Below are 13,658 nucleotides of genomic sequence, written 5' to 3' on the forward strand. Positions count from 1 at the left end.
ACCCTGAGATATGTTTATCAGGGTGTGGGGTGGGTCGGGTGGGGTTTTATGTTTCTTTTGTTGTTTTTCTTTTTTTCCTTTTCCTTTCTTTAGGTACTTGTTTTGTTTGTTCACAATTGTTCGGACAGGGAGTAGTGATGGCAAATGTGCATGAGTTGCGGTGCTTTACTCTACTAATCTGGATATTATGGGTCAGCAGGCTCTCTGTTGATCTGGGCTCGGTGGGTGTGTTAGTCTCTTCGGGTCCTGGCCACAAGGATTTCCCGGTATTTAGCCCCCCCATTTTTATAATATGGCTCCATTGAAAATTCTATTGTGGAATGTCAGAGGTCTAAACAATAAAATTAAACGTTCCTTAGTCTTCGAATATATGAGAAAATATAACCCCCAAATTTGTATATTTCAAGAAACTCACTTAGTAGGTAGTAGAATTATGAGTCTTAAACGTCCCTGGGTGGGCCATTATTACCATGCCACCCACTCGAGCTACTCCAGTAGGGTTAGTATTTTGATACATAAATCCCTGGGCTTTGAACTCCTTGGGGTAAAATTGGACCCGGAGGGACGGTACTTGTTGATACGCGTGCTTTTTGACATGATTGAAATGGTGATCGTTGGTTTATACTTGCCACCTCCTGCTACTCTATCTCTCCTCCAATCCATTGCCTCTCTGTTGACACAATTCCCCACAGATAACGTTCTCCTAGTCGGAGATTTTAATATCCCACCTAACTCATCTATGGATAGGCTTTCGTCAGATTCCCAAACAGATTCTGCCCTCTCTAGATGGGCGCAGATGTTCGGATTGGTGGATGTTTGGCGGTGGAAGCATCCCTTGGAATGCATGTGTACCTGTCACTCCTCATCACATAACACACTAGGCATGTGCAATTCGTTTCGTTCCGAATTCGTTTTTTAACGAATTTCAACAAATTCGTTAATTCGGGAATATCCGAATTAACGAAAACCCGTTTAACTAATTTTTTCTGAATATTCGTAAATTCGTTAAAATTGGACATTCGTAAATTCGGGCATTCGTACATTCGCAATTTATATTCGTACATTAGTAAATTAGTGAATTCGTAAATTTGTAAATTCGAAAATTCGGAAATCTGAAATAATAGTTAACTAATAATAACTTAACTATTACCCTGTTTCCCCGAAAATAAGACCTAGCATGATTGTCGGTGATGGCTGCAATATAAGCCCTACCCCCCAAATAAGCCCTAGTTAAAGTCCTTGTAGGTCTTGTTTTCAGGGTAGGGCTTCTTTTGGGGGAAACAGGGTAGAGCTTATTTGGGGGGTAGGGCTTATATTGCAGCCATCACTGACAATCATGCTAGGTCTTATTTTCGGGGAAACAGGGTAGTAATTACTAGTAACTTTTAATTTATAGGTATTGTAATTTCCTTTTAAATTTGGCTGTTCGTGAACGTAACACATACAAATGTATCCGACGTTATGAATGATCCAAAAAAACAGAATGGAACGTAATGAATTAATAATAATAAATAACAATAATAATAATAATAATAATAACAACGTTTTATTATTATTATTTATTATTAATTTGTTCCGTTCCATTTGTTTAGATGCAGCATTAGTTTTGGATAATTCGTAACTTCGGTTAAATTTGTATTTGTTACATTCACTGACAGTCAAATTTGAAAGGAAATTGCAATACCTATAATTTAATAGTTAGTTACTATTTCAGATTTTTGAATTTTCGGGTTTTTGGATTTTCAAACTTCGAATTTACAAATTTCCGAATTTTCTAATTTCCAAATGTACGATTTTACGAGTGAACGAATGAACGAATGTTCGAATTACGAATGTACGAATGAACGCATTTACGAATGAACGAATTTACGAATCGCGATCATAACGAATGACCCGAAAAACGAAAAAAATAATAAACTAATGTAACGAAAACGAACAAATTTTTTTGGCTGTGCACATGTCTATAACACACTATCCCTTATAGACCTTCTATACGCTAGTATCAGTATGCTCCCCAAAATACAGGATATCAGTATGCTACCCCGAGGTATATCAGACCACTCTCCTCTGCTTTGTTGCATCCAAACCACAACACCCTCAGCAGACAGGATCTGGCGCCTATCCAGATTTTGGATAACCCATCCCACCATAGAGTTTGAAATAACCAGTTTAATTAAACAATTCTGGTCACTAAATGCAGGCACCACCTCACCGGGGAACGAATGGGAGGCCTTCAAGGCCTACATTAGAGGTTGTTATATCTCCTCTATTGCTACTGAACGCAAAAATGATCTGATTACATTGGAACAGGCTGAGGCAGAGGCCCAGGCCCTCGAGTCTCGTTATGCTCAGACCGCCAATTCCATCACAGGTCAAGATATGAGGGTAGCATATAGAGAGGTGATGTTACTCAGGGTGGCAAAGGTAAATAAGCGGCAACTAGTTCAAACCCAGAGAATTTTTGAGCAGGGGGATAAAACGGGCAGATTGCTGGCCTGGATTTCTAAGGAGCAGTCCACAGTCTCCACTATAGCCGGCTTAGAAAAGAGGACGGGACCTTGGTGGCTGCCCCGGTGGAAATCAATGCCTGCTTCGTGGATTACTACTCTAAACTGTATTCCTCTAGGGTGGACCACTCCGTCAGAGAGCTATTTGAGTTTCTAGATAGGGTATCATTCCCGGTTCTTTCCCCCTCAGTGAGAGAAAGTTTGGAGGCCCCGATTACCCTAGAGGAGGTACAAACAGCGCTAGGTTCAATGCAATCAGGTAAAACCCCGGGATTAGATGGATTCCCACCAGAATTCTACAAACAAAACATAGGCTGCATAATATGACTACCAAAACATTACAGACGGGGACCCTTCCTCCTTCCATGGCCCAAGCTATTATAATAGTGATTCCTAAAGCGGGTAAGGACCCTCAATTATGCTCGTCATATAAAAATCCTTGTTAGACGTTTGAACGAGGTGATACTCACTCTGGTGCATGAAGACCAATCGGGTTTCATGCCAGGCAAGGGAACGGATATCAATCTCTGTAGACTCCGTAGACTGTACTCGGTCTTGGCCTCGGGGACCGGAGACGGCCGCCCTGCAGTAGTGGCCTCTCTGGATGCAGAGAAAGCTTTCGACTCGGTCGAGTGGCAATATCTGTGGGAGGTCCTCCGCAGGTTCAGTTTTGGTCCAGTCTTCATCTCCTGGGTCGAGGCCGTGTATAGGTCTCCGATGGCCAGGGTTCGTACCGGTACTGTCCTCTCCGCACCCTTTTCTCTGAATAGGGGAACGAGACAGGGATGTCCCCTCTCCCCGGGGCTATTTGCACTTGCACTTGCGATAGAGTCCATGTCAATCCTCCTTCGCTCCGACCCTGAGATCCCTATAGGCCCCCTCCACGAAAAAGTATCACTATATGCCGACGACACCCTCCTGTATCTTACAGATGACGGCACTTCCCTGCAGACTGCACTCTCGGTTATTGATGAATTCGGGCGGTACTCAGGGGTGTGTATAAACTGGGGAAAGTCCATACTGTTCCCACTTCATCCTGGCACCGATTCCCCCCCCCCCGGATGAGCAACTCCGGAGGGTTTCCCAGTTCAGATACCTGGGAGTGGAGATACACAGAGACCTAAAGCAATTTATTCCCTTAAATTTGACCCCAGTAGTCTCCCAGCTGTCCCACAGGTGTGTAGCTTGGAAAAATCTTCCACTCACGCCTGTGGGAAGGGTTAACCTAGTTAAGATGACTGTGCTGCCCAAGTTCACCTACCTTTTTAGGCATACTCCTATACCTATACCTGTCTCCTTCTTTAATAAGCTAGACAGCATACTCACCTCCTTCGTGTGGAAGGGAGCAATGCCTAGGATAGCTAAAACAACGCTGCAATTACCGATTACAATGGGCGTCCTGGCTTTGCCATGCTTCATAAAATACTATTGGGCAGCGGTCCTAGTTACCGTTAGATGGTGGTTGTCCGAGACACCGGCTAATCCCGCGTCTAAACTGGAGGCAGCGCTGTTGGGTTCCCCGGAGGAGTTGAATGCCTTAATACACAAGGGCCCTAAATCTAGTCCCCGGGTGACTATGCTCATGAAGATGACGATTAGAGTATGGGGCACGGTCACCTTGAAGATGGGGAAACCAAATACGTGGTCCCCCTCAACTTGGCTATGGGGCAACCCCCGTTTACCCCACTTTATTTCTATACCAGACCCGAGTATATGGGTCAGACATGGGATTATAAGTCTGGGAGACATTGTATCCAGGGACAGTTGCTTACTTTTGATGCCCTAAAACGAAACAAGGACCTGCCGAATCAGATGTTCTTTAGGTATCTCCAATTACGTCATGCATACCGCTCCCAATTCCCTCCTTTGATACATCTGCAAATGTATTACCTAGAAAATATGCTGCGGTCCTTGGATGGCGGTGGTGCTCTCTCTGACATTTATAATAGGCTGGCCGTGCTGGATACCTCCAAGGTCTCTTGACTGTATACAACATGGCAGAACGATATTCCAGACCTGACTGACGAAGACTGGGAGGAGGGTGTTCAGTAGTATCTACCCCTAATGATTTCAGCCAGAGACAGATACACCCAGTTGAAATTTCTTCATCGGGCCTACTATTCCCCAGCACGCTTGGCAAAGATTTACCTGGGTAGATCGGCAATATGCCCTAAATGCGGCTCAGACGATGCAGATTTCATCCATGTGGTTTGGTCCTGCACCAAGGTAGAGGGATTCTGGAGGGAAGTCCTGTCTGATATTAATTCTATAGGGAAGGTCACGGTCCCATTTAGCCCTATTCCGCTCCTGTTAGGTATATGTGATTTCCTTGATGCCCCCCAGAGGAAGAAACCATTTGTCTTCTATGCGTCCTTCTATGCGAGGAAAGCTATTCTTCTACAATGGAATCAGACTCAGCCCCCTACTAAACAACTCTGGTTGTCCCTGGTAAATGCTGCCCTACCCCTCTACAAACTAACTTACCTAGGAAGAAATTGCCCCCATAAATTCGATAATATATGGGCCAGTTGGGTTAAAGAGAGACATCTGACCCTAGAATAGTTCCTGGTAGCTCTATCTTCCCCATACCTTCTCCCCTCTAGCACCACTTTCCTGTGCGATCATTATCAAACCTCAATCTACTCATAGGAATTAACTGAAAGGATTGACCGAGCGAGACCCGCCCACCCCCCCTCCTCCCCCCTCCCCCCCTCCTCCTCCCCATGTCTCCCCCCCAACCCCCCCTCTCGCCCCTAGGTCCTCAACTGCTATCTTGTTTACTAGTGTAATTGCCAATTATTAATGTAATGATTGTTGCACATGCTATAAGTACTTGTTTGCACAACAGTTTGTTTCACTGTTAAATGAATATGCCAGAAGGTATTGAAGCTGTGATTTATTCTCTGTCTGTCTGAAAAAATAAATAACTTTATGTTAAAAAAAAAAAGTAAACACCTTGGTAATCTTGTTCTTACTGTTTAATAGTGTTGTAGCAACATCCACACAGGTAGGACACCCAACGATAGAGGCATTGGAGTTTTCTGATTTTGTGCTGCTCTAGTCAAGGCTAAAATTAGGCACCCCACAATCTAAATTTGTCCCACCCAATCCGATCCAGTCCTATCTGCCAAAAACAGACAGATGGGGGATCTATTCCCCATTTGTCTGGCGGATTGGATGGCAGTCAAAAAATAAAAATGGACAGGCAATCTGTTTTAATCCAACTGCCCCATAGAGGATAGCAGGCTGTCTCTGTGTCCACGCTGCATAGCGGACAGATCCCCCGCTGACCAGCCGGATCTGCTTTATGTAGCCCGACTGCGTGAAAGGGCTCTCACTATGTTTTTTATTTTATTTACATTTTTTTTAAACTTTATTTTTTCTTTTTTTTACAGGTACAATTTTATTTTTTTAATTCTATATTATTTATTTAATATTTTTTTATTTTTTTGGGGGGGGGGACCTTTGGAGAGACATCAGGGGTCTAACAGACCTCTAATGTCTCTTTTCTGAGACAGAGAACGGGACTAGAGACAGTCCCTTTCTCTGCAGCCTGGGCTGCACTGTGGATGGATGAGATAAGTGTCTGTATAGCGACTTTTATTCATTCATAAAATTCAATATAGTAAACAGTGTTTACTATATTTCATTCACAAACTGACAACTAGTAATCACATCCCCATGACTGAGCTCTGGGGGGGGGGGGGGGGGGAGTGAAACACGTTGGGGGCGTGGCCTGGTCGGAGTCCAGGCTGAGGTTGCCACTTCACTCATCTCTGTAGGACACTATGGATGTGCGGCATTGAGGGGTCACCCTTCATTCCTTAAGCCATTACAGGAGCCAGGATGAGCTACATTACCCTGCCAGCACTCTGAGCAGTAGTTGCGGATGCACTGGTTTGCAGACCCCCCCTTCACCTAGCCTGAGCAGCACACTAACTAACTGACCATTTCCAGGTCACAACTAGTAATCACAGTTTACTATGTGTCAGTAGATAATGAATACAGAAGCGATCAGTACTGTGATTGCTGTCTGTATGTATTCTTTCAGAAAAAGGCAGCTACCCCCCCCCCCCCCCAGTTCTCCATCCATCCAGAGCTCTCACACACTAACAAAGGCAGCAGCCAGTGGGAGGGGGAGGAGGGAGAGCTGGCCAGCAACTTTAGGTGAGGGGGCGCTCAGCACTCACTGAGGTGGGGGGCACTGAAGGGGGGGTCAGATCAGCAGGGAGGGGGTTCTGTTTGGCCAGCTCCAAAAGTCAGCGGGAGGGCAGAGGAGGGAAGCTGACAGCTGCAAGAAATCAGGTTTGCACGGGGGGGGGGGGTTAATTAGTGCAGCGGAGTGAAGTGGAACGGAGAGGGAGCCTGGGGGGTGGCACTGCCCCCATGAAAAATGCCGCCCAAGGCAAACGCCTTGTTTGCCTCGTGGTAGATATGCCCCTGTTTGGAGGTGATTTATTCTTACAAAGCAAATACACCTTTGCACACTGGTATTGACTAGTAATGCAATATTTCTCTCCCTCACTCAGCTTACCCAGTGCTGATGGAGATGGAAGGGGCAAACAAGGATGCTGTGCAGGTGCCCTCCTTACCAACCAATGACGTCATTGGTTATTAGGACACTGGCGACTGGAAGGTTGTAATAATTGTAGTGGTACACAATGAAAACATGTGACTTTGTGTAACTAAAAGGCAAGCTTGATCCACCCCTGGCTTGTATATCATTTTTGGGTATTTTGCTAAGGCACCCATGAAGAAACCTGAAGGCACCTCTGGGTGCCTGGCACGCTGGTTGAAAAGGCTGGGGATTCCTAAATCAACTTTACAGATATGAAGATTTGAATTTGTGCTATGTACATTTAACTATGTATTTAGATTTGGATAGTGTCCCTCTAACCATTTCAAATCTCCCACTTCAGCTCAGCCCTCCGTGTCTCTAGAAATAAACAGTGCTGGGTTTCCTGAATGTAGAGCGAGTGATGGATTACCAGCGGCAGAAATCTCCTGGATCCCTCAGTCCAACAACATAAGCACAACAAGTATTATAGAGACGGACGGGACCTGGACAGTGATCAGCATCTACAGAATGCAGAATGTGACTATAGTGAGATGTCTCGTGTCTCATCCTACCTTCGAGAATCCGCAGGAGAATTCTATAATGTTACCTGGTAAGAAAGAGTCTATGTGTAACATTCAACAAGTCATCATGTACAATAACAAAGAGATTATAATGGTTTTGAATTAAAGGGTAACTCCACTTTCGTGGGGAAAAAAAATCACATAAAAAACAGATAATATAGCGCATAAAATTGCGACACAAGTAATATTGTAATTGAATTTCCTTTCCTTTTCAATCTGCAGCTCTAATTTTCTAAAAAATGCAATATGGCTACCTGGAGGTGTTCTGCCAGTGCAGCTGGTGCTCAAAATTTTTGGGGGGGCGCAAACAAACTGAAAAATTCTGAAAAAAAAAACATCAATTGCAGCCACTGTGCCCATCAAATGCTGCCACTGTGCCCATCAAACGCAGCCACTGTGCCCACCAAAAGCTGCCAGTGTGCCATCAATTGCAGCCACTGTTCCATCAAATGCAGCCACTGTGCCATCAAACGCAGCCACTGTGCCCATAAAATGCTGCCACTGTGCCATCAAACTCAGCCACTGTGCAATCAAACGCTGCCACTGTTCCCATCAAATGCTGCCACTGTGCCATCAATTGCAGCCACTGTGCCATCAATTGCAGCCACTGTGCCATCAAATGCTGCCACTATGCCATCAAATGCTGCCACTATGCCATCAAATGCTGCCAGTGTGCCATCAATTGCAGCCACTGTGCCCAACAAATGCTGCCAGTGTGCCATCAATTGCAGCCAGTGTGTCCATCAAATGCTGCCAGTGTGCCCATTAAATGCTGCCACTGTGCCCATTAAATGCTGCCAGTGTGCCCATTAAATGCTGCCACTGTGTCCTCTCCTCCTGATAGGCGTCCAATAGCGGAGCCTGTCGTTTAAGTAAATCAGGTGACAAGTAACAGACACCTGATTGGCGGAGAGGCGGTTCAGTGTTAGGAAAGTGAAGATTAGTTAGCTTTCCTAACACAGCTGAGTGACGGTCGCAGGTCACCATTTTTGATGCCTATTAGAGTCTATAGCTAATCAGGTGCTTCAAAAACACCCCCCCACTGCTTTAATTCAAGCGCCCGGCGCCCAAAAAGGGGCAGACGCCTGAATGGGGGGTGGTAGCGGCGGCCATGGATAGATTCATGCAATGCACAAATCTATCCATAGTGCACAGAGGGGGTGGCAGGAGAGAGGGGGTGGCAGGAGAGAGGGGGTGGCACCCGTGCACCCTTAATGCAGGGGCCGCCACTGTGTTCTGTACACAGAATGTATACAGAATGCCCCCCAGAAACATAATTTCCTGCTTGTGTGATTTGCTCACTGATTTTCTCAGAGGTTTGCACTAAGATACAAATCAGTTATTAGGCATCCCCTGCAACAAAAATGTAATTTTTGGTAAGATACTCCCAATATGAAATCACGTCTAAAGCGATGCAGACCCTGCAATTTTACTCATAAGAGCCCTGCAGGTGCAGCAGCTGGTTGATAATTATGAAACCACTCCCATTAGATTCACTCAGCACATGGATACAGACGATCACACAGAGATTTCTTCAGAACAACAAAAGGTAGGAATCTGCAACACAGTTTGTTAAAATCCTTGCAATGTACATAGATCACCCAGAGGGGAATGTTTTCTTCTCAACAAAAGTGAGAGGTACTCTTTAACTTTTAAACTTTTTTTTACCATTTTTAAAAACTATTTGCATTACAAATAAACATCAAATGTATTTCCATGACACTGGCGTCACCGAGAATTATGAGTTTTCCCAAAGAGACATAACAGCAGAAGGTGTTTGTTTTCAGACTCTCTGTCTTTGACTGAAGCTCTGTATGGGGAAATCTGAACAGGCAAAAAATGAGGACTGGTGGAAGAGGGTATCATCTACACCCTCCTAGATAGGTGCTAGGATTAGGTATATTTCGTTTTGGTCGCTGTGTCCAGTGAAGCTGTGTTTTTGTTATTAGTTAAATTTAGCTTGTTCCACTGTATTCAGTGTGGCTGCAATTGCTGTGTTAGGTAATTTAGTTGTACTCACTGTAATCAGTGCAGCTGCATGTGATTAGTTAGGCCTGCTCAGTGTTTCAGCTGCTGCTGGTTTGATTGCTTCCTCTGCTTTGCAGAGAACAGTAGAACTGGAATATAGGTGTGGAGCTATGCAAAAAGCAGCATGCATATTTATACAGCCCTAGCCATTTCCAGGGAGGGTGGCCCTGAAGGTTGCTGGGAGTCTGTATAAATATTCTGAGACCCAGAGATTCTAGGTCTTTTCCTGCAGATGGGACGTCCAGCCTGGAGTCTCAGTGCAGCCAGGATCCTAGGAATCTTTTAAGAGATCTGTGGCGCATTCAGCAGGTGGCCAGGCCTACCAACACAACTGGCTGTGTCCCAAATACAAGAGACCAATGCATGTCTGCTTACACCAGCATTAGTTGCACATCTGTAGCCAATGTTTGTGGGCTTTGGGGTCCATTTAAAAAACATCAGTGTGGACTCACCACAATTAGAGTCACAGAGTATAAAAAAAAGCTGGGAGGAGAGGAAAGACGTGACATTAATCATCTCGTCTCTTATCACAAAGTTCTCTCTGATGCGTCAAGCAGCGTACATAGCGCAGTCACCACACCATTGCATGCATTTTATGAATGGCCCACAAAATGCATTCCAAGATGTCGAGTAATATAGAGGTGCATAATGGAGAGCTGATAGCGATATCCACTCTTTGATATAAATAAGGTTCTAAGTTTTACTCTGAGGGTAGCTTATCTTCTGTATCTTTTACTGATCTACCAAGGTCAAGATTTACATTTTTCGGTATAGCACATACAGTTTATTCATATGAGGCTTCCTGTATGGCTAGATGTATTTATTTAATTGATGTGGTCAACCACTAGCCACTTATAGAGATTTGATATGTCAGGCAACTACGTGGTGCTATTTATCCAAACAACCACAAGTCATATTGTAGATGTTTAGATAAATAGCACCACGTAGTTGCCTGACATATCAAATCTCTATAAGTAGCTAGTGGTTGACCACATCAATTAAATAAATACAGCTAGCCATACAGGAAGCCTCATATGAATAAACTGTATGTGTAAAACCCTACCGACGTATAACTATCACCACTTGTAAAGTTATTTTTACCAGGACAAGACATAAGTACATTATTGTATGTCTCACTTTATAATTATGCTTTGGATAGAGAAAATTCTTATGATCTAGATGGAAAGTCTGTAATGGAAAAGATGACTGCTACAATGTAACATCTTAAAGGTGCTTTGTGTAAAAATGATCTTGCAGTTCATTTTCTTTGAAAAACAGCCACAGCCTGAGTAGAAAAGTCTGACCCAGACAATATTCTGCAGAGAAGGATACTTGCTCCCTGTCTGGCTCTCAGTAGAAATAGAAATAGTTGATGTTCTCCCTCACTAGTGCAGAGGATGCCAACACACACGAAGCACAGCCCAGGCACACTGGCACAGAAAGCAGTCTAGGGGATGTTTTTTTGTGCTTTTATTGTTAAATAACTTGAATGGGGTGTACGGTAGTATGGGATGCTCCAGAAACACCAACAGTAACAAGAGGATCTGCTTCTCTATGTTGCACACCTCAGGAACAGATCTTCTGCTAAACTCAGAGTACAATCCTCACATGAGAGATTACGGAAGGCCAGAGGTATGAACCCCCCCCCCCCCCCCCCAGGAGAATAACTACGTGGCCCAAGTTCAGAGGACAGTTCTCCCAAGAGACTAGAGGAGGCCAGAGGCATGAACCCCATAGGAGAATAACTACTTGGCCCAAGTTCAGAGGATGGTTCTCCCACAAGAGACTAGGGAAGGCCAGAGGTATGAACCCCTCAAGAGAGGAACTACCTGGCCCAATTTCAGAGTACAGCCTTCCCACAAGAGACTAGGGGAGGGCAGGGGCATGACCCCTTTAGAAGAGGAACTACTTGGCTTGGCTATCCCAATAGTACACAATCACCAGGATCTGGCAGTAGAATAGTACTCACATAGCCGGGGAAGAAGCTAGGCCCATTCAGCTTCCTTCAGGTGCCTTCTAGTAGGGCTGTACAGACTGGATCTTTAGGAGAAACCTTGGGGTTTCAGAGACACTTTCAGGTGTGCCACAGCCAGGACCTTGGTAAACAATAGCTTAAATCAGTAGAATGGTTTGGGGGCTATAGCCATACCCACCCTGACAGGTGGAATCCCTTCAACAGGAAGACACTGCTATTCTACAGCTCTATTTATGTGCTCCTATTTAATGTTGATTGAGAGAGTTTAGTTCCACTTAAGGGCACAGTAGGCTTGTGCCTATAGGCAGCCAAGGAAAACAAGCAGCTTTTCCCTGAACAAGACATTAATCACACATTTTTTTCCCCATCATACATACAGTCATCTCATTAAAGCCTATTTACAGATTGTTGAAACACCATATGCCAAGTTAGGACCAGTAAAGTAAGAAAAAGTTCTATGTACCAGACATCCTAGCAGAAGGTGCTCTGTGTGCCAAAGACTACAGGCTCTGGGGGGAACTTACCCTTGTGTGGAGCATGTGGTTTGCGGTCAGAAGGTCTGACACTTGCTTTGATAGCTGTTAGGTCGCTTCCTTTCCTGGTAACCCGGGTTGGACTTATGGGTGTATGGGTAGAACTCTCTGATCGATCGGGTAATCAAGACTCCGTACACAAAGGGATGGTGAATCAAGATTACAATGATTTATTGGATTTGCATAATTCTTATACACACATAGAGAGAAAAACCTTCCTCCCTTGTATCAGCCAATAAGATTGAAGCATAAACTTTATAAAAAAATAAGCATAAACGTCACAAAATGCATATTCTGCCTAGAGACATCTCTCAGGCTATGTTTAAATATAAATATATATGAAGCTTCGTATATTAGGCAATTTGCCAATGTTCCAGACACCCACCTTCTATTTTGTTATAACTTTGTTATTCATTGTCCAATGTTAAGTGTCAGACTGACCACATGTACATCCTGTATCAGCACATAGCATCCTTGCATCTAACTTTTGCAGCCTACATTTCTAACTTTCTATATATCAAAGCAAAATACATTTCTTCTTGTGTAGCTCTGACCCCCGAAGGAGCTGCTGATTTAGATGCTCATTTAGGTTGTTGCCACCACCCCTTACCTGTAGTTTTACCACATCAGGAACCTAGAGTCCATGTATCCAACAATGTATGCACCAGTCACTTTAGTAACTTTCCAATGCTTTAATGAACAAACTTGAAAGAAGTAGCAGTGAAGAGGTAGAAAGAGAGTTGCAGGAAAGTTCAAATACCTTTTTATGATCACTGATGAATGTAAGATCTTAGAGACGAACACACCTTCAGTCCAAGATCTTTGCCCACCCGGATAGGTCTCTCTCACTGACCTAGCAGCCGGAATGGAGCACAAACAAAAAGTCTCTGCCACAGACTTTAAAAGAACAAAATAGCTGTACGATCCTCTGCCACAGGACGTAGTGATGATTGCACAATCCTCTGCCACAGAATTGAAATTTTCAGATGAACAGCAACACAGTACCAGAACCTTTAAGCCGATCCGGCAGTACTGTGTGGTAGGTTAGGTTAGGATGCATCCTCCAATTGAGTCACCAGGCCCCTCTTGAGATGCCAGCCTTCCGCACAGTCCTTTCCAAGATGAGTCCTCCCCTGGATCTCCTCAATTGCTTTGCCTCTTCCCGTAGGACAGACAGCACAGGACCACCTCTAAACCCATGATCCCCAGATGACCTCTGGGCCTACTCATAGTAACAAAGTCTCGGGCCAGCATGGTCCCGAGACAGCAAGGAAGCCGTCACATAGCTTTAGGCCAGGAGGGCCAGCAGGTGAAAGAGAACCAAAAATGGTGTCTGCCCCTTAAGTACTCTCTCCCAGAATGCATAGCAGTGGACCACCTCTGCTGAGCTGCCTCTGAGAAAGAAGAGCACTCAATACACTTCAGCCTGTTGCTTTCCAACACCGGCCTGTGGTGACAACGACACCTACAGGCGAC

The 13,658-nt window shown here is 44.5% G+C and overlaps 1 protein-coding gene and 1 long non-coding RNA gene across 2 annotated transcripts in view; one reads left to right on the forward strand and one right to left on the reverse strand.

The window, feature by feature from the left end:
* Positions 1–12,341, reverse strand: part of LOC141129344 (uncharacterized) — a 61,174-nt gene extending 48,833 nt beyond the window's left edge. The window contains exon 1 of the long non-coding RNA XR_012241811.1: positions 12,174–12,341. This is a non-coding gene — a long non-coding RNA (uncharacterized lncRNA). The remainder of the gene's footprint in view (positions 1–12,173) is intronic.
* The window catches only part of LOC141129342 (uncharacterized), a 61,770-nt gene that overhangs the window by 34,125 nt on the left and 13,987 nt on the right, over positions 1–13,658 (forward strand). The window contains exon 3 of the mRNA XM_073617317.1: positions 7,427–7,675. Within this exon, the coding sequence (XP_073473418.1) occupies positions 7,427–7,675 (249 nt within the window). The remainder of the gene's footprint in view (positions 1–7,426; positions 7,676–13,658) is intronic.

This window comes from Aquarana catesbeiana, linkage group LG02 (genome assembly GCF_042186555.1).
Source record: "Aquarana catesbeiana isolate 2022-GZ linkage group LG02, ASM4218655v1, whole genome shotgun sequence".
NCBI lineage: Eukaryota > Metazoa > Chordata > Amphibia > Anura > Ranidae > Aquarana > Aquarana catesbeiana.